This window comes from Oncorhynchus masou, chromosome 33, assembly GCF_036934945.1.
Source record: "Oncorhynchus masou masou isolate Uvic2021 chromosome 33, UVic_Omas_1.1, whole genome shotgun sequence".
Classification (NCBI taxonomy): domain Eukaryota; kingdom Metazoa; phylum Chordata; class Actinopteri; order Salmoniformes; family Salmonidae; genus Oncorhynchus; species Oncorhynchus masou.
In genome coordinates, this window is record NC_088244.1 from 6,624,031 (window position 1) to 6,649,443 (window position 25,413).

Below are 25,413 nucleotides of genomic sequence, written 5' to 3' on the forward strand. Positions count from 1 at the left end.
CTCTGGGCCTACCTCCACTATGTTTGGGTCTATGTCTCTGGGCCTACCTGCCTCCACTATGTTCGGGTCTATGTCTCTGGGTTCTACCTGCCTCCACTATGTTTGGGTCTTTCTCTGGGCCTACCTTCCTCCACTATGTTCGGGTCTATGTCTCTGGGTTCTACCTGCCTCCACTATGTTCGGGTCTATGTCTCTGGGTTCTACCTGCCTCCACTATGTTCGGGTCTATGTCTCTGGGCCTACCTACCTCCTATGTTCGGGTCAATATTCTATCCCTAATTTTTTTCTTACATGAAGAGGCTCCACAAGAGGACAGTTTCACTTCAGGGAAGAAAAGCTGCTGACAACGAATCAACGGCTTTATTTGCAATGCTAAAATACATTAGAACTTGATTACATTTGAACAAATCTGCAACATTTCCCCAACCAGTTAAGAGCATAAATCACATATACAATATATTAGTCATTACCTGGAAAACTAGGGTCTCGATTCAATCCAGACTGTGGAAAACCACGCTATAAATTTAAAAAGGTGATGTTCCCGCGTTTGCCAGACTTCATGGTATACGCTGCATATGTCGGCTCAATCGCACTATTGCACTTTATTACGCAGATTCTCCCGCTGGCAGGATTTCAAGGATCTTTTAAGTTCTCTGGGAGAAGTGGACCTCTGTGGATCTCTTACACAGCATGAGCCAGACCAACCCTGTTGTTGTCCCTGTCGAAGATTGTATAGTACTGCCTGATGAAGACATCTCCAAGAATCCAAAGCTGCTGATATCCACCGTTACAAAAACCAGTCCTGCAGCCGTAGGAGTCCTAGAGAGAGAGAAGGTGTGTGGGGGGGGGGGGTAAAAATCAGGATTTCTTTCTGATATCATTACTTTTCCTCTTAGATATGAGGCCCTTTGCTCCACTAGGATCTTAAAGAAAAGTCTCAGATGTACGGGAGCTCTGACGAAGGAGCTCGCTCTGAAACACATCACCATTAACGATCAGATTGTATGTAACATGTCTTTCAGTAGACTCTACCTGGGAGGTGATATGTTGTATGTAATTCCTATTAGACCTTGTAGATAATATTCAAATTTTTTGGTGACTTTAATATTCTCATTGAAAATTCCACAGACCTACCTCTAAAGGCTTTCGGAGCCATCATCGACTTAGTGGGTTTTATCCAACTTGTCTCCGGACCTACTCACGGCCACAGTCATCCTCTGGACCTAGTTTTGTCCCGTGGATTCAATATTGTGGATCTTAATATTTTTCTTCATAATTCTGGACTAACGGACCACCATTTTATTACGTTTGCAATCGCAACAAATAATCTGCTGCGACCCCAACCAAGGATCATCAAAAGCCTTGCTATAAATTCTCGGACAACCCAAAGATTCCTAGATGCCATTCCCACCACCCACCCAAGGACGTCAGAGTACAACAATCGGTTAACCACCTAACTGGGGAACTTAATTTAACCTTGCGTAATACCCTAGATGCAATCGCACCCCTAAAAACAAAAAACATTTCTCATGAGAAACTAGCTCCCTGGTATACAGAAAATACCCGAGCTCTGAAGCAAGTTCCTGAAAATTGGAATGGAAATGGCACCACACCAAACTGGAAATCTTCTGGCTAGCTTGGAAAGACAGTACCGTGCAGTATCGCAGAGGCCTCACTGTTGATCAATCATCCTATGTTTCCAACTTAATTGAGGAGAATAACAACAATCCAAAATGTATTTGTGATACTGTCGCAAAGCAAACTAAAAAGCAGCATTCCCCAAGAGAGGATGGCTTTCACTTCAGCAGTAATAAGTTAATGAACTTCTTTGACAAAAAGATTATGATCATTAGAAAGCAAATTACTGACTCCACTTCAAAGCTCAATTGTCCTGAGTCTGCACAACACAGACAGGACCTAGAATCAAGGGAGACACTCAAGTTTTTTAATGCTAAATCTCTTGACACATTAATGAAAATAGTCTTGGCCTCTAAACCTAAAAGCTGCATACTGGACCCTATTCCAACCAAACTACTGAAAGAGCTGCTTCCTGTGCTTGGCCCTCCTATGTTGAACATAATAAACGGCTCTCTATCCACCGGAGGTGTACCAAACTCACTAAAAGTGGCAGTAATAAAGCCTCTCTTGAAAAAGCCAAACCTTGACCCAGAATTTTTTTTTTTTAACTATTGGGCCTATATCCTATATATCCTATAGCCTATATCCTGGAAGCCTGTGTTGGACGTGGATGGCGGTAAATGTTTTACTTTTAAACTCGTACAAAACAGAGGTGCTAGTTCTAGGTCCCAAGAAACAACGTGATCTTGTTGCATCTGACAATTAATCTTGATGGTTGTACAGTCGTCTCAAATAAAACTGAAGGACCTCGGCGTTACTCTGGACTCTGATCTCTTTTGACGAACATATCAAGACTGTTTCAAGGACAGCTCTTTCCATCTACGTCACATTGCAAAAATCAGAAACTTTCTGTCCAAAAATTATGCAGAAAAATGTATCCATGCTTTTGCCACTTCTAGATTAGACTACTGCAATGCTCTACTTTCCGGCTACCCGGATAAAGCACAAAATTAACTTCAGTTAGTGCTAAACACGGCTGCTAGAATCTTGACTCGAACCCATATTACTCCAGTGCTAGCCTCTCTACACTGGCTTCCTGTTAAGACGAGGGCTGATTTCAAGGTTTTACTGCTAACCTACAAAGTATTACATGGGCTTGCTCCTATCTTTTCGATTTGGTCCTGCCGTACATACATGTACACGTACGCTATGGTCACAAGACACAAGACTCCTTATTGTCCCTAGAATTTGTAAGCAAACAGCTGGAGGCAGGGCTTTCTCCTATAGAGCTAAATGTTTATGGAATGGTCTGCCTATCCAAGTGAGAGACGCAGACTCGGTCTCAACCTTTAAGTCTTTCTTGAAGACTAATCTCTTCAGTAGGTTCGATGATTGAGTGTAGTCTGGATCAGGGGTGTGAAGGTGAATGGAAAGGCACTGGAGTGACGAACCACGCTTGCCATCTCTGCTTGGCCTGTTCCCCTTTCTCCACTGGGATTCTCTGCCTCTAACCCTATTACGATGTCTGAGTCACTGGCTTACTGGTGCTCTTCCATGCAGACCCTAGGAGGGGTGCGTCACTTGAGTGGGTTGAGTCTCTGACGTGATCTTCCTGTCCGGGTTGGTGCCCCCCTCGGGTTCGTGCCGTGGGAGATCTTCGTGGGCCTTGTCTCAGGGTAGTAAGTTGGTGGTTGAAGATATCACTCTAGTTGTGTGGGGGCTTTGGCAAAGTGGATGGGGTTATATCCTGCCTGGTTGGCACTGTCCGGGGGTATAGTCGGACGGGGCCACAGTGTCTCCCAACCCCTCCTGTCTCAGCCTACAGTATTTATGCTGCAGTAGTTTGTGTCAGGGGGCTAGGGTCAGTCTGTTATATCTGGAGTATTTCTCATTTACATTTAAGTCATTTAGCAGACGCTCTTATCCAGAGCGACTTACAAATTGGTGAATTCACCTTCTGACATCAGTGGAACAGCCACTTTACAATAGTGCATCTAAATCATTTAAGGGGGGGGTGAGAAGGATTGCTTTATCCTATCCTAGGTATTCCTTGAAGAGGTGGGGTTTCAGGTGTCTCCGGAAGGTGGTGATTGACTCCGCTGTCCTGGCGTCGTGAGGGAGTTTGTTCCACCATTGGGGGGCCAGAGCAGCGAACAGTTTTGACTGGGCTGAGCGGGAACTGTACTTCCTCAGTGGTAGGGAGGCGAGCAGGCCAGAGGTGGATGAACGCAGTGCCCTTGTTTGGGTGTAGGGCCTGATCAGAGCCTGGAGGTACTGCGGTGCCGTTCCCCTCACAGCTCCGTAGGCAAGCACCATGGTCTTTTCTCCTGTCTTATCCGGTGTCCTGTGTGAATTTAAGTATGCTTCATCTAATTCTTTCTTTCTTTCTCTCATTCTTTCTCTTTCTCTCGGAGGACCTGAGCCCTAGGACTATGCCCCAGGACTACCTGGCCTCATGATTCCTTGCTCTCCCCAGTCCACCTGGTCATGCTGCTGCTCCAGTTTCAACTGTTCTGCCTGTGGCTATGGAACCCTGATCTGTTCACCGGACGTGCTACCTTGTCCCGGACCTGCTGTTTTCAACTCTCTCCTCTCTACCGCACCTGCTGTCACTAACTCTGAATGATTGGCTATGAAAAGCCAACTGACATTTACTCCTGAGGTGCTGACCTGTAACTATCATTATTTGACCCTGCAGGTCATCTATGAACGTTTGAACATCTTGGCCATGAACTGTTATAATCTCCGGCCGGCACAGCCAGAAGAGGACTGGCCACCCCTCAGAGCCTGGTTCCTCTCTAGGTTTCTGCCTTTCTAGGGATTTTTGCCTAGCCACTGTGCTTCTATATCTGCATTGCTTGCTGTTTGGGGTTTTAGGCTGGGTTTCTGTACAGCACTTTGTGACATCGGCTGATGTAAAAAGGGCTTTGTAAATACATTTGATTGAATTTGATTGATGTAGCAACATGTCTTTCAGTAGACTCTACCTGGATGGTATAGGCAGAGGCAGGGATGGTGAAGGTGTTTCCGTTGAGGGTGAAGGTCACCTCGGGCATGTTGGGGATGTTGTTGCAGTTCACGGTGGTCTAGGAGAGAAATAATAACGTTACCCTTTATTCTGTGGTTAATGAATGGGGAGCCGGTGATTAGAGAAAAACAACAAACACTTATACCATGCCGGCTCCAACCTAAATATGCTTGCGCAGATATTTTCTGTTCACACTTGTTCAACACGTTCCAACAACACAGTTAGTTCCAACAGTTAACAAGCCCAGGCAGCTTGGCTCGGCTTGGCTCAGTAGTTTGAAAAGCCCTATAATTGGACTCACATCTCTGTACCGGTCGGTGTGTGCGTTTGCATGTGTGTGCGTGTCACTCACATATCCGTACTGGTTGATGGTGGCTCCGGCCCAGTAGTTCATGTTTTTGATGTCATCGGTTGGACCGACGATCATGGAGGTGCCAGTATCTATGATAGCCTGACAACCACCATTGCAAGCCACGGTGTTGCCGTTGATGGTAACACTGGAAGGACAAATATTAGCTGGATTTAACTGTTGTTGTATGCATTTCTTGCTGTTATTGTGTTTTTTAAATGAGCAAATAAAACTTGAACTTGGTAAGTAAGATTCAGTCATAGGCTCCAGACTGGAAGTGCCTGGAGACACTCCATTTCGTATGATATGTTACGTTTCGTATGGTATGTATTAATTTGTGTCCATCACCCATTTCGTATGATATGTTACGTTTCGTATGGTATGTATTAATTTGTGTCCATCACCCATTTCGTATGATATGTTACGTTTCGTATGGTATGTATTAATTTGTGTCCATCACCCATTTCGTATGATATGTTACGTTTCGTATGGTATGTATTAATTTGTGTCCATCACCCATTTCGTATGATATGTTACGTTTCGTATGGTATGTATTAATTTGTGCCCATCACCCATTTCGTATGATATGTTAGGTTTCGTATGGTATGTATTAATTTGTGCCCATCACCCATTTCGTATGATATGTTAGGTTTCGTATGGTATGTATTAATTTGTGCCCATCACCCATTTCGTATGATATGTTACGTTTCGTATGGTATGTATTAATTTGTGTCCATCACCCATTTCGTATGATATGTTGCGTTTCGTATGGTATGTATTAATTTGTGTCCATCACCCATTTCGTATGATATGTTACGAATTACAATTTTTGCTGTGGTGCAGCGCTAAATAGTGTTTCAAACGGTGACGTCACTTGCTCTGAGACCTTGGAGTAGTGGTTCCCCTTGCTCTGCAAGGGCCGCGGCTTTTGTGGAGCGATGGGTAACGATGCTTCGTGGGTGACTGTTGTTGATGTGTGCAGAGTGTCCCTGGTTGGTGCCCGGGTATGGGCGAGGGGACGGTCTAAAGCTATACCGTTACACAGACACTAGGCCCTCCATGGAATGAGTTTGACACCCCTGGTCTATAGGTTATGGGAGGTGGCATGAAGGGATGATCCAAAAGTTGATAACATGTTGAACAGGGACTTAATGCTCTGTGTAGAGACTAAAGGCGATATATAGGACATGGATATAGGCTCTGTGTGGACTAGTGTACCTACCTGTCCATGGTGATCTGCCAGAAGGTCATAACGGACAGGGGGATCCAGGTGATCTGTCCAGTGTAGTAGGAAGGCTCGATGACACCAAAGGACACCACGCTACCCTCTGCGGAGTTTCTATTGGTCGAGGACAAATGGTAAAAAATAAAATAATAAATGGTTAATCATCAACATATTTTTTTAAATGGAGGCCACCTCTCCTTCAAAGGCATTAAAGTAATTGTTTAATTGTATTTACTATCAATGCACTGGTACTAAGATATTTATATCACAACTAAGACAAAATGCCACTCTCGCCATCCAAATGCCACGTCCAGTTGTATTTGTACAGTAACTATGTTACCTGCTCAGGTAGACAGAGAAGAGGGACTGGGACAGGAGACCCTGGGTCATCATGCTGTCAAAGATGGGTGTGGCTCCAGAGGCCGCCAGGTTGGGGAAAGCCAGGCCCAGGATACCATCGGCAACCATGTAGGACATGAAGGGAGACTCGGTCTCACTGGCACCAAAGATCTGCTGGGTGACAGAGATGCCTCCCACCTGGAAACACACAACAGCAGACGTCAGTCACTTGGCACCGTAGAAATAGAATTACACTAGAATGGTTATCCCCATTTAAGTCAAATGTACTGTGATGGGCCAAATTGAGTCTGCCATATTGAGTGCACCTGAGGAACATGGATATAGAACTACTAGAACGGAAATTCCAATTCAATTGTCTTGTGATGTGTGGTCCTGCGGCCATATTTGGGGGGGTGGTCCCCGTCTGTAAATTGGATAATTTAGCAATAAAAAATAAAAAACTGAAACAGCTTTTTTTCCAGCACACTAGAGCCATGATAATTACATGTAAAAATATATTAATTTTTTTTCAGCATTTCTAAGCTGTCTAACTGGTGTAATTTATGCTTCTCTGCATCCCTGTTCAAATCTGGGTAAAAGATTGAATGGGAATGTGAGTCTTATTCAGTACATGTAGTTATTGCTAGCTTTTCTAAAGTCTGCCAACCTTGCCATTAGGCTTGCCAGCTAAGATAGATAGCTAGCTACTCTAACTTGATTATTAACCTGAAATGGCTTCTTATTAGCTAGTTTTGAGGTTGTGAACCTGTCTGGGCTAACTAAAGCCAACTTCTTAACATGTGTGGCTAGTAGTATTACATAGAAGAAGGAATATGTTATTATTAACATTTTAGTCATTTAGCATACACTCTTATCCAAAGTGACTTGCAGTTTGTGCATTCAGCTTCAGATAGCTAAATGGAACAACCACTTCTCATTCATAGGAAGTCATTTTTTCCTCAATAAAGTACCTATCAGCAAAGTCAGTGCTAGTACGGGGGAAAAGAGTCTAGTGCGATTATTTAAAAAAATATATTTATAAGCAGGACAAATCTGAGAGGGCACGTGCCCCCTATGGGCATGACGTTTCTGACAATAATAGGTACTTACCGAAATAGTGTCGTATGCCAGCTTTCCAGTCATGCTGCCAGATCCATACTGAATGGAAACAGTCTTGCTACCCAACTTGAAGGTGCTGGACAATCCAGGATTGAATTTGTCATGGTTCTCTGTTCAAATTATGAACATGTTTATTACAGATCAAGCACATACCATACCATTGCAAAACGGAACATTCACTAATTGATTCATTTGGTATTTCAAACATTGAGTTATTCTCTGCAATACACACTATAAAAGGGGGAAAAAATGTAAATACCTTTGTCCAATTTCATGTTTTATTGTGTCGAGCCAACCCCCTTACGCAGTAAACCTCAAGGTACTCCCCTCAGACACAAACCTCAACCCATAACCAAGTCTCCCATTCTCTGGCTAGGTACTTCATATGAAACTGTTTGTGCAACACTGTCACAAGAGACGACTCAGAGAGAGAACCCAGAGACTGCACTGTGAGACTACCTAGAGAGACTATCCAGAGAGACTACCCAGAGACTACTCAGACCCCTGGAGTATACTCACGGCAGGCCTGACTGGAGCAGTAGACAGAGGGAACCCACAGGTTGGAGGAGCCAGTGTCAAATATGACCTTGAAGGACTGAGGAGGTGTTCCAATGGAAATCACTCCATAGTAGGACAACTGCAGGGAGACGGTGAAACAGAGATGTACTGTAAGTCAGAGTACTGCAGTATGAACTGAACAGTCGTTTGTCTGGTATGTTGATATACTGAACAGTCTTCTATACAGATGTGAGCCGATGTGAGCAAGACGTTTACAGGTCAACATTCACAAAGCCGCGGGGCAGATTACCAGGATGTGTACTCAGACACGGGCGGACCAACTGGCAAGTGTCTTCACTGACATTTTCAACCTCTACCTGACCGAGTCTGTAATATATACATGTTTCAATCAGATCCCCCCCTCCGTTTTTACACTGCTGCTGCTCGCTGTTTATTATCTATGCACAGTTACTTTACCCTTAACTACATGTGTCAAGGCTCAGGGGAAGACCCAGATGCAGACAGTTTCAATGTAACAAAAGTTTATTACAAAACTAAATGGGGTGAGGCAAACAACAGGTCAAAGGCAACCAGAGGTCAGTTGTCCAGAGCAGAGTCCGAAAGATACAGAACGAAAGGCTCAGGGTCAAGGCAGGCGGAATGGTCGAAAACCAGGAAAGCTAGAACACAGGAACTAGAGAGAGACAGGAGCATGGGGGAAAAACGCTGGTAGGCTTGACAAAACAAAATGAACCTGCAACAGGGGGGGTGGAGACGAGCACAAAGACAGGTGAAACAGATCAGGGTGTGACAACATGTACAAATTACCTCGACGAACCTGTACTGTATATTGCATCGTTATTGTCATTTCATTGTTACTAAATAAAATAAATATAGAACATTTTTAAAAGTAAGTCTTTTCTCAACTCTATTTTCTTTAAACTGCATTGTTGGTTAAGGGCTTGTAAGTGAGCACTTCACAGAAAGGTCTACACTTGTTGTATTCGGCGCATGTGACAAATTAAATTTGATTTGAAAATATAAACGCAACATGTAAAGTGTTGGTCCCATGTTTCATGAGCTGAAATAACAGATCCCTGAAATGTTCCAAACGCACAAAAAAGCTTATTTGTCTCACATTCTGGGCACAAATTTGTTTACATTCCTGTTAGTGAGAGTTTCTCTTTTGCCAAGATAATCCATCCATCTGACAGGTGTGGCATATCAAGAAGCTGATTAAACAGCATGGTCATTACACAGGTACACCTTGTGCTGGGGACAATAAAAGGCCACTCTAAAATGTGCAGTTTTCTCACACAACACAATACGACAGATTTCAAGTTGAGGGAGCATCAAATCATATCAAATGTTATTTGTCACATGCACCAAATACAACAGGTAGACCTCACAGTGAAATGCTTACTTACAACCCCTTAACCAACCAGTTTTAAGAAAACACCTAAAAAAGTCAGAAATAAGAATAACAAATAATTAAAGAGCAGCAGTAAATAAAAATAACGGGGCAATATACAGGGGGTACTGGTACAGAGTCAATGTGGAGGCTGTATACAGGGGGTACCGGTAGAGAGTCAATGTGGAGGCTATATACAGGGGGTACCGGTAGAGAGTCAATGTGGAGGCTATATACAGGGGGTACCGGTAGAGAGTCAATGTGGAGGCTATATACAGGGGGTACTGGTACAGAGTCAATGTGGAGGCTATATACAGGGGGTACCGGTACAGAGTCAATGTGGAGGCTATATACAGGGGGTACCGGTACAGAGTCAATGTGGAGGCTATATACAGGGGGTACCGGTACAGAGTCACTGTGGAGGTTATATACAGGGGGTACCGGTACAGAGTCAATGTGGAGGCTATATACAGGGGGTACCGGTACAGAGTCAATGTGGAGGCTATATACAGGGGGTACCGGTACAGAGTCAATGTGGAGGCTATATACAGGGGGTACCAGTACAGAGTCAATGTGGAGGTTATATACAGGGTGTACCGGTACAGAGTCAATGTGGAGGTTATATACAGGGGGTACCAGTACAGAGTCAATGTGGAGGCTATATACAGGGGGTACCGGTACAGAGTCAATGTGGAGGCCATATACAGGGGGTACCGGTACAGAGTCAATGTGGAGGCTATATACAGGGGGTACCCGTACAGAGTCAATGTGGAGGTTATATACAGGGGGGACCGGTACAGAGTCAATGTGGAGGCTATATACAGGGGGTACCGGTACAGAGTCAGTGTGGAGGCTATATACAGGGTGTTACGGTACAGAGTCAATGTGGAGGTTATATACAGGGGGTACCGGTACAGAGTCAATGTGGAGGCTATATACAGGGGGTACCGGTACAGAGTCAATGTGGAGGTTATATACAGGGGGTACCGGTACAGAGTCAATGTGGAGGCTATATACAGGGGTTACCGGCACAGAGTCAATGTGGAGGCTATATACAGGGGTTACCGGTACAGAGTCAATGTGGAGGTGCCCTCTTCACAACTGTCTTGATGTGCTTGGACCATGTTAGTTTGTTGGTGAAGTGGACGCCAAGGAACATGAAGCACTCAACCTGCTCCACTACAGCCCCGTCGATGAGAATGGGGGCGTGCTCGGTCCTCCTTTTCCTGTAGTCCACAATCATCTCCTTTGTCTTTATCACGTTGAGGGAGAGGTTGTTGTCCTTGCACCACACTGTCACGTCTCTGACCTCCTCCCTGTAGGTTCTCATCATTTTCGGTGGTCAGGCCTACCACTGTTGTGTCATCAGCAAACTTAATGGTGGTGTTGGAGTTGTACCTGGCCGTGCAGTCATGAGTGAACAGGGAGTGCATGAGGGGACTGAGCAGGCACCCCTGAGGGGCCCCCTCTTGAGGATCAGCATGCAATTTGTCAGTACATCCAACAGGCCTCACAACTATAGACCACCTGTATTGCGTCATTTGAGTGAGCGGTTTGCTGATGCCAACGTTGTGAACATACTGCCCCGTGGTGGCAGTGGAGTTATGGTATGGGCAGGCATAAGCTACGAACAACGAACACAATTGCATTTTATGGATGGCAATTTGAATGCACAGAGATACCGTGAAGAGATCCTAAGGCCCATTGTTGTGCCATTCCTCCGCCGCCATCACCTCATGTTTCAGCATGATAATTCACAGCCCCATGTCACCAGGATCTGCACACAATTCCTGGAAGCTGAAAATGTCCCTGTTCTTCAATGGCCTGCATACTCACCGAACATGTCACCAATTGAGCATGTTTGGGATGCTCTAGATTGATTTGTACGACAGCGCGTTCCAGTTCCCATCAATATCCAGCAACTTCACACAGCCAATGAATAGGAGTGGGACAACAACCTTCCACTGGCCACAATCAACAGCCTGATCATCTCTATGCAAAGGAGATAAGTCGCGCTGCATTAGGAAAATGGTGGTCACACCAGATACTGACTGGTTTCCTGATACACGCACATACCTTTAAAAAAAAGATATCTGTGACTAACAGACGCTTATCTGTATTCCCAGTCATGTGAAATTCATAGATTAAAGCCTAATGCATTTATTTCAATTGACAGATTTCCTCATATGAACTGTAACTCAGTAAAATCTTTGAAGTTGTTGCATGACGCATTTACATTTTTGTTCAGTATAAATCAGAAAAATCCTACAATATAGCCTTTGTGACTAGCCTGGTACCACATCTGTTTGTATATAATGGTATATAACTCCCATGGTAGTTGTCTATATAGCACAAACAGATCAGTCACCAGGCTAATGCAGAATATGACCATACTGCTCCTGAATCTGCCTTACATCAGCATCGTTGGTCATTGCCTCATTTGCACCAGTCTGGATGAACTTCGCCATAGGGTTGTAGGGGTACTTCTGCCTAGTCTCCTCCCATATACCTTTCTCCATCAGGGTTTCTCTGGCAGTCTTCCCCTTGATCAGAGAAATCCTGAAAACACACAATCAAAATCTGAATCACTTATTCTACAGTTACATGTACTAGGAATTTGACCTGGACTTACCTGGTATGACACTCGGAGAGGAACAGGACTTAGCTGGTATGACACTCGGAGAGGAACAGGACTTAGCTGGTATGGCACTCGGAGAGGAACGGGACTTACCTGGTATGACACTCGGAGAGGAACGGGACTTACCTGGTATGACACTCGGAGAGGAACGGGACTTACCTGGTATGACACTCGGAGAGGAACGGGACTTACCTGGTATGACACTCGGAGAGGAACAGGACTTAGCTGGTATGACACTCGGAGAGGAACAGGACTTACCTGGTATGACACTCGGAGAGGGCCACTATGGCACACAGGATGATAGCCCACTTCATCATGGGTGCTTCCAGTTCTTCTTGGATTCAGGGAGCAAAGTTAGAGTAGGAGAACCAAGGCCTTATATACAGTTATCTTGTACACCAGGACCCAATCCACAGCCAGTAACGACTCAAATCCACAGCCAATTGACCATGCCATTACTTCCCTTAGCAAACAATATCACGCAATGGATACGTCCCAAAATGGCACGCTATCACCAACTTACTCCACTACTTTTGAACAGGACCCATATGCCTCTGGTCAAACGTAGTGCACTATATAGGGAATAGGGTTCCATAGGGCTCTAGTCTAAAGTGGTGCACTATATAGGGAATAGGGTGCCATTTGGAACACAGAAGATAACAGAACTTCAGATAAGAAAAGTGTGCAATGGTTACAAACATAAAACACCTTAGTAGCAAAAAGTAAATATGCTTTGGAACAATGTTAATGAACAGTCATTGTCATCGTCTAATCTTGGGAAATAGCTGATACAAGTCTGAGTCACCATCACCCTTGTTTCGTAATTGAACAAAAAATAACATTTGTATATCATCAAATAGTCTTAGGGACAAATTAACAAAAACATAAACAGTGGTATAATATTCCAAAGTGTGTTCCATGTTTGGGTTTTTTTCACATGTAAATATAACCTCATTTTCTATACATACTGTATATGTAGGGGAGAGTAAGGTAAGTTGTGCCAATGGGTTAATAAGTCACACAATACATTGCATGGATTCACTCTGTGTGCAATAATAGTGGTTAACATGATGTGTGAATGACTACTCCATCCTGGACCTCACATATACGGTAAGGTCCGTCAGTCGAGGTCTGTAAGGACCCTCAGTCGAGTGATCAATTTCAAGCACAGTCAAACACCAGAGAGGTTTCTCAATGCCTCACGAAGAAGGGCACCTATTGGTAGATGGGTAAAAAAAAGAAGCAGATACTGAATAACCCTTTGAGCATGGTGAAGTTATTAATTACACATTGGATGGTAAATCAATACACCCAGTTACTACAAAGATACAGGTGTCCTTCCTAACTCAGTTGCCGGAGAGGAAGGAAACCACTTAAGAATTTCACCATGGAGCCAGTGATGATTTTAAAACAGTTAGAGTTTAATGGCTGTGATGGGAGAAAACTGAGGATGGATCAACAACATTGTAGTTACTCCACAATACTAACCTGCATGACAGTGTGAAATAAGGAAGCCTGTACAGAATAAACATATTACAAATCATGTATCCTGTTTGCAATTAGGCACTAAAGTAATGCAAAAAATGTGGCAAAGAAATGCTTGTTCTGTCCTGAATACAAAGCATTATGTTTGGGGCAAATCCAACAGAACACATCACTGAGTACCACTCTTCAAATTTTCACACATGGTGGTGGCTGCATCATGTTATGGGTATGCTTGTCATTGGCAAGGACTAGGAATTTTTTTAGGATAAAAAGGAAAATAGAGCGAAGCACAGGCAACATCCGAGAGGAAAACCTGGTTCAGCTTTCCAACAGACACTGGGAGAGGATTTCACCTTTCAGCAGGACAATAACCTAAAGCACGAGGTCAAATATACACTGGCGTTACTTACCAAGAAGACATTGAATGTTCCTGAGTGGCCTAGTTACCGTTTCGACTTAAATCAGCTTGAAAATAGATGGCAAGACATGAAAATGGCTGTCTAGCAATAATCAACAATCAACTTGACAGAGCTTGAAGTATTTTAAAAAGAATAATGGGCAAATATTGTACAATCCAGTTGTGCAAAGCTCTTAGAGACTTACCCAAAAAGACTCACAGCTGTAATCGCTGCCAAAGGTGATTCTAACGTGTATTGACTAAGGGGGTTGAATACTTATCTTGTCAAGATAGTGTTTTAATTTCCATACAAAAACATACAAATATTCACATTTTTCTTAGACTTTGACATTATAGATTATTTTGTGTAGATCTTTGACCAAAAAAAATATAATTAGAAGATTTTAATCCCACTTTGTAACACAACAAAATGTGGAAAAAGTCAACAGGTGTGTAAGGGATTTCCTCCTCTTCTTCCGAAGAGGAGAGGCGAAAAGGATCAGAGGACCAATATGTGGCGTGGTAAGTGTCCATGGTTCTTTTTAATACGTAAATGTACACATGAACAACTGACTACAAAAAAAAATAATAATAATAATAAAAAAATAAAAAAATGTGAAAACCCTAAACAGCCCTATCTGGTGCAGACACAGAGACAGGAACAATCACCCACAAACACACAGTGAAACCCAGGCTACCTAAGTATGATTCTCAATCAGAGACAACTAATGACACCTGCCTCTGATTGAGAACCATACTAGGCCGAAACATAGAAATACACAAAATATAGAACAAACAAACATAGACTGCCCACCCAACTCACACCCTGACCACACTAAATAAAGACAAAACAAAGGAAATAAAAGGTCAAAAAGTGACAAGGTGTGAATACTTTATGAAGGCGTTGTTGTTTTAAGATGGTTTTATACATCAGTTAGGGTCTCTATAAGATACAATATGAGGTCCTAAACCTAGCATGAAAGTGCATCCTTGAGGCTGTTTGGCAAGTTGAGCCAATGGCTAATCAATATAGCGCATACAAATGATGATCACATTTTGACCATGTTTTTTGAAATTATGAAAAGCCAAGTGTTTTCTTCCAGGCGTAATGCAAGGCATTTTTTGCTGGGATATGAGGTAACAACAGGGCTTGAGCCGATGTTGTGTTTTAAAAAAGTACTAAGTGTTAGAAATGTGGCCCTATGCTCAGTGATGCTGAATGTTAAGAATAGCTCAACATACCCCACTCACCCCTAGTACTCAACGAATGTGAAAAAAATAAAAGTTAGGGGGCTCTATTCAGTCAGATCCGATCGCGGTTGTGTCGGAGGTGGAACTGCATTAGAGCTGTCAAATCCACAAGCAGCTCCTGACACTATACCTAAAGCGGACATTGCCATTGTCTGCACGGAACATTACGCTAAATCCCATGCAGAATGTGAGATGTAATCTACACCTTGATTAGGCTGACAGAAATCTTAATTGAAAATCATGAAACAAAACAATCTTAGTGTCAATATTTCAATTGGTCTAGAGCCCTCAAATTCAACCCTGGACATTGAAGTCAGTTCCACTGCTTTTTCTCCCATTGTTCCCCCTCTAATCAGGGAATGATTCAGACCGACCTAGAACACCAGGTGTATGCAAAGCAGGTAGAACAAAAAAACAGCATAGTAAGAGTTGTATACCCCTGGCCTATAGCCCGCACTTGCTCGTTCTAAACTTACGTGAGTTGGACAGGTGTGGCTTCCTGACAATGATCAAGCACAGCTGCTTAACAATTTGACAAATCCAAGCAGATACGCCTCCAAAACATTAGCTACGTGAAGTGAGGTCAAATTTGTTTTATATTGGATATTTTGTATAAAACAAATATTCAGTTCTCGTCAATAGCTATTGAACCCAGCCAGACTTGACTCTGAAAATGCTATATTCCGAATCAGGGGAGGATGGACAAAAATCCTCTTAATTTGTTGAAATGTCTTTTATTAAAATTTTAAAAGGCTTTCAATCTTCAATAGCTCTTACACAAAGCATGCCATAACTATGAAAACGATATATTCGGAATCAGGGGAGGATGTTGACATTTAGATTTATTTTTTTTAGGGTGGTTTTCCCTCTTCAAAAGCTCCTACACAAAGCGTGCTGTCTATGAAAATGATACATTTTATAAAAATAAGTGGATTTTGTCCAGCCTTATCCTTAATTTTTCATAGTCATGGCAAGATAAGATTGTATGTCGAAAAAAATGTTGTTCTTCGATATAAAAGTGTATTTCTGTCATTTTCATGGCACGCTTGTCAAAGAGCTATTGAAGAATGAAAAATATGAAATCTTATTTTAAAAATTGGGTGGATTTTTCTCCTTTCACCCGATTCAGAATATACCATCTTCTTCGTCATGACACGCTTGGTTCAATAGCTATTGACGAGAGAAAACCGAATAGCCACCGAATATCCAATATAAACTAATTTTACCTTGGTGCTATGCCAGTATCTACTATTGCCTTAGCGCTAGGCCTAAATGTCCCAGACAATATGTAGTATTGTTACGTTCCCCAGGTTCTGTGTTATGGTTTTGTTATGTGTGTGTTTCAGGATGGATTCCTGAAATTCCCCCAAGCAGCTGATTGCTAATTGGAGCTGACCCCGCACTCTCGTCAAAGGATATAGCTGTCTGTAATTACAGACTCCTTCAGAAGCTAGAAAAGCCAGTGTTCCTTTGTTAGGAGAGAGCTGTGGCATTGGTTGTTTCTCAGAAAGAGATTTGGTATGTACTATGCTAGTTATTGCTGAGAAGAACTTATGGTTATGTTCTTTGTTAGTTTGCTGCTCAGTCAGATTGAGTTTATTTCATGACCTGTATTGTTTCTCAGTTTTTTTGATAAACTGTTTGGAAAATTCTGGTTAATTTGTTCCTGGGCGTGAAGGCACCCAGGAAGTGCTTAGGCAAGAGGCCCGCGGGCATACATAACTTGTAGTAGTCACTGCCTATGCACACTAGGTAAGACCTGGGCGAACCACCCCCTGTATTTTGGTTAGCGCACCAGGTGGTGCTAAGTTCGGTAAGTAGTGGGTAGGCAGGTAAGGTAGGTGAGGGGGCTTTGATGTTTACTTTCTTTGCTTGTTCCATTCAGCCCCCTTTCCCCAAATTTACCATGTGAAGAAATAAATTCCCAGTAAACGGTAATTCTCAGCTTTTGTCATCCTTATTCTCGCCTACAATCCCACACCTCACTCCACGGGGAGTTGAGTTGTAGCAGGGTGTTGCGTTCCCTCTTCCTAGAGGCGTACGTAACAAATATTTGATTGGTCAATATACAACACAAAGTTATCTACAAGTCATTAATGAACAATTGGTCTGTAATCAGGCATTGGTTATCAGTTCATTAAACATAATGTCTGGCAGTGTAGAGGTAGTCCCTGACAATACATTTTAACGATGAAAATGCCGCTTCAGTATGTCACCCTCCGCAATATAAATAAAACGCTATTATAACTGGGAATATTTTTTATCTGAATTAGAAAATTAGTATATATATTATTTCTAAATGGAGTTTACATGTAATTATGTAATTAAATTATTCTTAAGTATGTTGTGTCTTTGGTATCATTAAAGTGAAGGCTGTTATTTTATCAAACCAATTCTCTAATTCTCTAATTCATATTACGTGATTAAACTAAACACGTAAATGTAATTAACTAGGAAGTTGAGGCACCAAGGAAAATCTTCAGATTAAAGTTATAATTTTCGTAATATAACTTCAGATATTTTAATATCTGATCTATTATGCTTATTAATTAATTATTCTTTACCTCACATTAGTCTCATTCCAAACATTGTAAATTGTTGGTTATCTGCACGAACCCAGCCTTTACTATGAATCATTCATACATCAATTGTGTTAATCATTTATTTACTAAATAATCACAGAAATGCACAAACAAACATATGGTTACAAGGAAATGATAGGGGAGGTTCCCTAGTGGGCTAAGCCGATAGGACGACTTGGTTGACAAAGGGAAGTGGGTGTGGACTGAAAAGGCAGGAAAGAACAGAAGGAGTCACTACACAGTTGGTAATTATATTAATTGAAATGCTAATCCTTTGCACATGAATGCTCACTCATTCGGGTATAATTGCAATCAATATATATATTTATGCCCAGTGTGTCGTCATGATCTCTGTTGGAATCGTCTGTCCTTCTATTGGAGAGTCAGTTAATCATCATCGTCCTCTCTCTCTCTCTGCCTCCCTGAAGATCAAAAGTATTTCCGTGGTTAGAATAGATACTTCAGAGTACCATTCAGAAATGTTAATTTCTAGCTGCAGACTTTTAATTAGTATCGAAGATTTGCTCTTATTCTGTCGGGATCGATGGTCTCAGAGTTGAACCATTTCCACCTGTGTTGCTAATGCTCCACGTGGTATGGTTAGGAATTCAACTACCATTGTAACCTTAGCAGACATTGATTTTTTTGTGGTCTGAACTCAACCTGTTCCCCCTCGGTGTCCATCGAGGTACGCGTGGTTTAAACTCCACCTGTTCCCCCTCGGTGTCCATCGAGGTACGCGTGGTTTAAACTCAACCTGCGCCCCATCGGTGTCCATCGAGGTACGCGTGGTTTAAACTCAACCTGCGCCCCATCGGTGTCCATCGAGGTACGCGTGGTTTAAACTCAACCTGTTCCCCCTCGGTGTCCATCGAGGTACGCGTGGTTTAAACTCAACCTGCACCCCATCGGTGTCCATCGAGGTACGCGTGGTTTAAACTCAACCTGCGCCCCATCGGTGTCCATCGAGGTACGCGTGGTCTGAAGAGGATTTCTTCAGGAGGGTTTTTTATTAGTAACAGTAGAAAAGACGCCAGATCATATCTGTTGCTCACAGGGGGCGGGCCAATGACTAGGTTCAACTTTAAAGGGAATACAATTCTCTTTCATCAAAGGTTTAACATCACCTTACATCATTACTCATTCATTTGATACAAGAATTAGATGCAAACCTCATAACGGAGGCACCTGTATAAACAGAGTTATTGTAATGTGGCTGTATTGTCTTTCATGAGGTCACAAACATGAAACAAAATGGACCGGGTCGTAGCTTGCTTCTCCACCGACCGTTTACACATTCTCCAAAACATGGATATTGTTCAGTTCTCAAGTTCTGTGATGAAGAGAGAGTCTCTCTCTCTCTCTCGTAGGAGAGAGGGGAATGCCACGATCTATACGCAGAAAGGGCCACGTCATGACAGTTGGTATACACTGTATTGTAATCTGTCCCAAAATCCTCTTCCCTATTGCAGCAGACTGACAGGTTTTGAGTTTCATTATATTAGTGGCAGTCAGTGCCGTTTATGATGAGGGAGAACAACAACAAATTCACAAGCATAGCCTTATTTCTATTACAGCATATTGGACGACTGTCATTCATAATCCATTCACCCAGTTCAATGTAACATTGATAGGTTTAGGCTACTACATTACATTTTTTTTTTACATTTAAGTCATTTAGCAGACGCTCTTATCCAGAGCGACTTACAAATTGGTGAATTCACCTTCTGACATCCAGTGGAACAGCCACTTTACAATAGTGCATCTAAATCATAAGGGGGGGGGTGAGAAGGATTACTTATCCTATCCTAGGTATTCCTTGAAGAGGTGGGGTTTCAGGTGTCTCCGGAAGGTGGTGATTGACTCCGCTGTCCTGGCGTCGTGAGGGAGTTTGTTCCACCATTGGGGGCCAGAGCAGCGAACAGTTTTGACTGGGCTGAGCGGGAACTGTACTTCCTCAGTGGTAGGGAGGCGAGCAGGCCAGAGGTGGATGAACGCAGTGCCCTTGTTTGGGTGTAGGGCCTGATCAGAGCCTGGAGGTACTGCGGTGCCGTTCCCCTCACAGCTCCGTAGGCAAGCACCATGGTCTTGTAGCGGATGCGAGCTTCAACTGGAAGCCAGTGGAGAGAGCGGAGGAGCGGGGTGATGTGAGAGAACTTGGGAAGGTTGAACACCAGACGGGCTGCGGCGTTCTGGATGAGTTGTAGGGGTTTAATGGCACAGGCAGGGAGCCCAGCCAACAGCGAGTTGCAGTAATCCAGACGGGAGATGACAAGTGCCTGGATTAGGACCTGCGCCGCTTCCTGTGTGAGGCAGGGTCGTACTCTGCGGATGTTGTAGAGCATGAACCTACAGGAACGGGCCACCGCCATGATGTTAGTTGAGAACGACAGGGTGTTGTCCAGGATCACGCCAAGGTTCTTAGCGCTCTGGGAGGAGGACACAATGGAGTTGTCAACCGTGATGGCGAGATCATGGAACGGGCAGTCCTTCCCCGGGAGGAAGAGCAGCTCCGTCTTGCCGAGGTTCAGCTTGAGGTGGTGATCCGTCATCCACACTGATATGTCTGCCAGACATGCAGAGATGCGATTCGTCACCTGGTCATCAGAAGGGGGAAAGGAGAAGATTAATTGTGTGTCGTCTGCATAGCAATGATAGGAGAGACCATGTGAGGTTATGACAGAGCCAAGTGACTTGGTGTATAGCGAGAATAGGAGAGGGCCTAGAACAGAGCCCTGGGGGACACCAGTGGTGAGAGCGCGTGGCGAGGAGACAGATTCTCGCCACGCCACCTGGTAGGAGCGACCTGTCAGGTAGGACGCAATCCAAGCGTGGGCCGCGCCGGAGATGCCCAACTCGGAGAGGGTGGAGAGGAGGATCTGATGGTTCACAGTATCGAAGGCAGCCGATAGGTCTAGAAGGATGAGAGCAGAGGAGAGAGAGTTAGCTTTAGCAGTGCGGAGCGCCTCCGTGATACAGAGAAGAGCAGTCTCAGTTGAATGACTAGTCTTGAAACCTGACTGATTTGGATCAAGATGGTCATTCTGAGAGAGATAGCGGGAGAGCTGGCCAAGGACGGCACGTTCAAGAGTTTGATACTCGTGTAGTAGTATTTTCCCAATACCAATCATGAGGTTTCTTCAACCTAGCCTATGAATGAAAATTTACAACGTGCACACAAGTCAAGTGAAAAATTTGAGATGACAGACAGCGACACATGGACAGTAAGTGACACATTCAATACCGCCTTGCACACTCTTGCCTGCATCTAGCTGATTTGTGTGTAATCATTAATCCAACAGTTGCAAACGAGAGTTTCTATTAGACAAATTCCAGTATTTTTTTAATCCCTGTTTCATTTGCTTCTGTTTAAGAAACATTTTAACAGAATCGGTGAAATGACCCCTGATCACGTGTAAACACATTTCACTTTCTTAGCAGCCACGCTGTATTCCTTCTCTCACCTTTTCACTTCGTCGCTTGTGGGCTTCAATGCACAATATCAGCTGTATGTGACCAGGAGAAAAAAAACCTGCTTCGTTGTCACCATATTAGCTAAAGTAACGTCCTAGTCAACATAGCTAATAGAACTAATGCGTTAGTAAACCCGCTACAATCATGGAGTAACGTTACAGTGTATAGTCAGTAAGCAGTTTAACATTTACACCACTGGGCCCCGGTGGCAATAAATTAATAAACCCAAAAGTACTGCATCTTTATGTAATATATGTATCACTAGCCACTTTAAACTATGCCACTTTGTTTACATACCCTACATTACTCATCTCATATGTATATACTGTACTCGATACCATCTACTGCATCTTGCCTATGCCGTTCTGTACCATCACTCATTCATATATCTTTATGTACATATTCTTTATCCCTTTACACTTGTGTGTATAAGGTAGTAGTTGTGGGATTGTTAGGTTAGATTACTCGTTGGTCATTACTGCATTGTCGGAACTAGAAGCATAAGCATTTCGCTACACTCGCATTCACATCTGCTTACCATGTGTATGTGACAAATAAAATGTGATTTGATTTGAGTGATTGCTTCCCCCATAAGAGCACAAAACGTGTACATTTCTCAACATCTTTGGAAAGCGAGTAAGGCAAAGAGCTTTTTTTTGTCTTAAAGGGACACTGTTGTATTTTGAGACAGGCTTGAATAAGCTAAGTAGCCAATAGGCAGAGGGTAGCATGATTTGTCTGATTCTTTGTTATAATGGTATGGGAATCATAATGCATTTTATTTTGTAGTAGTTTGCATCAAACACAATATTTAAAGCCTTCTCCTTGTCTAAAGGACACACGGATAAACAGATTAATGTCAAGCCCTGCATGTTCTTTTTTCAGACGTCTCATGGCATGTAGACCTACATTGAACACCACACATTGGCTGCTACTGTAGGCTGAATGATAGAACAGCTATTTCCATGTTAACATTTTTATGGGATGCATTTTCTCCAATGTTTTTGATGGTATGCCACTCTGGTAGTCCTACATTATGACCAAATAGCCACAGTAGCCTGCTTGGCCACTGTTAAAACTGTAACTTAAAGTGGATACAGCCTCAGTGTTCACAAACGTGCGCTGGAAGTTGCACAGAATTTTCACAACATTCAAGTTTGTGCTCAGCAGACCTGACGTTTGATCAGTGCTGAAAAAAAAGGTGGGGGAACTTTGCTTGTAACTGCGTATGCATGTCGCACGTGGCTCGTCGAACGCCGAACTATTCATTGAGACAATGCTGAAACATCAATCCCTGGGTAAGTCAGTGCCACATTTTCATTGGTAGTAGAAATCAAAATGAAAGAAAAGTTATCTTGCTAGTTCAGCAGGCTTTATTTGACGACTTATCGTTAATTCCGTCTCTGGTATGTCAAAGCATGAGCATACCCCCCCCCCCTCCTGTCGTTTTAAAATAATTTTATCATAATAATTGTATTTGTATTTGTCATAAACGTTTTACTGTGCATGAAGTTTCAAATGCATTCTGTCATTAAATAATGTAATAGGTATGTTATTTTTTTTTTTAAATTTAACACACAAAAAAAAACATTTGATTAATACAAATTGTAAAGTCCCAATGGAGTCAAAAACCAAATGTGCCTTTTTTTATATACACTGAGTGTACAAAACATTAGAAACACCTGCTCTTTCCATGACATAGACTGACCAGCTGAATCCAGATGAAAGCTATGATCCCTTATTGATGTCACTTGTTAAATCCACTTCAATCAGTGTAGATGAAGAGGAGGAGACAGGTTAAAGGAGGATTTATAAGACTTGCATTGAAACATGCATTGTGTATGTGTGCCATTCAGAGGGTGAATGGGCAAGACAACAGATGTAAGTGCCTTTGAACGGGGTATGGTAGTAGGTGCCAGGCGCACCGGTTTGAGTGTGTCAAGAACTGCAACGCTGCTGGGTTTTCCACACAATGGTTTCCTGTGTGTATCAAGAATGGTCCATAAAGCCAACTTGATACAACTGTGGGAAGCATTGGAGTCAACATGGGCCAGCATCCCTGTGGAATGCTTTCAACTCCTTGTATTTATTTTATGTTTATTTATTTTAATATTTATTTAACATTTACCTAACTAGGCAAGTCAGTTATGAACAAATTCGTATTTACAATGACGGCCTACCATGCCCCGACAAATTGAGGCTGTTCTGAGGCCAAAGGGGGGTATAACTGAATATTAGGACGGTGTTCCTAATGTTTTGTACACTCAATGAATATTTCCACTACGATGATGGAATAATTCTGTGATATTGTGAAAATAATGACGACAATGGCCTTTTAGTGTATGCTGTTCGACAAGACGGATGAAATTTCAGTCTGTTTTGGTGGGATGGAGTTTTGGCCTGCCTGGTGACATCACCAGGTGGTAAATTGTTTAATAGACAAAAAAATAAAAAGTTCCTAACCTCTCTGCCAACAGCTAGTTTTCAGTTTTTGCCTCCCTACTCAGACAGTCCTTGTTTGAGAAATTGTTCTTTGCAAAGAAGATATGTTTCTTTTGACCATTTTAATTGGCTGCAATCCCGATACGGGGATCGATATGACAACTGCCAGTGAAAATAGAGGGCGCCAAATTCAAACAACAGAAATCGCATAATTACAATTCCTGAAACGTACATGTGTCTTATCATTTTAAAGCTATTCTCGTTGTTAATCCCACCAAAGTGTCCGATTTCAAATGGGCTTTTCAGCGAAAGCACTACAAACGATTATGTTAGGTCTCCACCAAATCACAATAAGCACAGCCATTTTTTCAGCTAAATGTAGCATTCACAAAAACCAGAAATAAAGATAAAATGTATCACTAACCTTGAATTATCTTCATCAGATGACACTCATAGGACTTCACCACAGCCGCAAAGATGGCGTCAACATAAACAAGAAATTACATGATAATAATAATACCTTTAATGATCTACATCAGAAAGCACTCCAGGAATCCAAGGTCCACAATAAGTGTTTGTTTTGTTCGAAAATGTCCGCTATTTATGTCCAAATACCTTCTTTTGTTAGCGCGTTTGGTATACATATACAAACGCTAACTCTGGTCAGCGTTATATCGGACAAAAACTTCAAAAAGTGATATTACCGGTCAAAGAAACATTTCAAACTAAGTACAGAATCAATCATTAGGATGTTTTCAACATATAGTTTCAATAAAATTCCAACCGGAGTATTCCTTCTTGCCTTCGTGAGCCATAAGGAAAAAGTGCATTCACAAAATGGCTGCTTGATGGACATCTGATATATTCTGCTCTCATTCACTCCCACAACAACAGAAGCCTCATTATAATTTCTATTGATGGGTGACATCTAGTGGAACCCCTAGGCAGTGCAACATAATTTATATGTCAAGGGGATGTCATTGGCGACTCTGGTGAATACATACAAGCTCAGATTTCTGACTTCCTGTTTTAATTTCAACTCAGGATTTTGCCTGCCAATATGAGTTCTGTTATACTCACAGACATCATTCAAACAGTTTTAGAAACGTCAGAGTGTTTTCTATCAAATACTAATAATATGCAAATATTAGCAACTATGACTGAGGAGCAGGCCGTTTGACATGGGCACCTTTCATCCAAGCTACTCAATAGTGCCCCTGCAGCCATAAAAAGTTAATCAAAACTGATTCGTAGGATACCCCTCTGACTTCTAGGTAAAAGGATACGCTCTGTCTATCTTTAGGAAAAACACAGCAGTAACAGAAATCATCCAGATACGTGAACCCTGTCATCATGTCCTGGTTACTGGGTAAAGGTAAACACATGCAATATGAGCAGAGGTCGAATAACAGGAAGGATAGGGCTCACCATAACAAATCATTGGCTAAAGGATAATGGCTAAAGGCTAATGGCTACCTCAATAGCAAAAACAGTGATATGATGAGACAAAAACAAAATGCTTTACACACTGAGTCATGAGGCATAGACTGCTGTAGGCTATACACCAGTGGCGGTTGGTGCCATTTAAGATGAGGGA

General features: G+C 42.6%; 1 protein-coding gene across 1 annotated transcript; it reads right to left on the bottom strand.

Moving 5' to 3' along the window:
- Positions 1-681: 681 nt before the first annotated feature.
- LOC135527507 (pepsin A-like) lies at positions 682-12,502 on the bottom strand. The gene is made up of 9 exons (XM_064956009.1): positions 12,444-12,502; positions 11,962-12,106; positions 8,158-8,275; positions 7,630-7,748; positions 6,521-6,717; positions 6,178-6,294; positions 4,959-5,103; positions 4,566-4,664; positions 682-819 (listed from the first exon to the last, which is right to left on the bottom strand). Exons 1-9 carry the CDS (start codon positions 12,500-12,502, stop codon positions 682-684), a joined length of 1,137 nt encoding a protein of 378 aa, XP_064812081.1.
- Between the last annotated feature and the right edge of the window lie 12,911 nt (positions 12,503-25,413).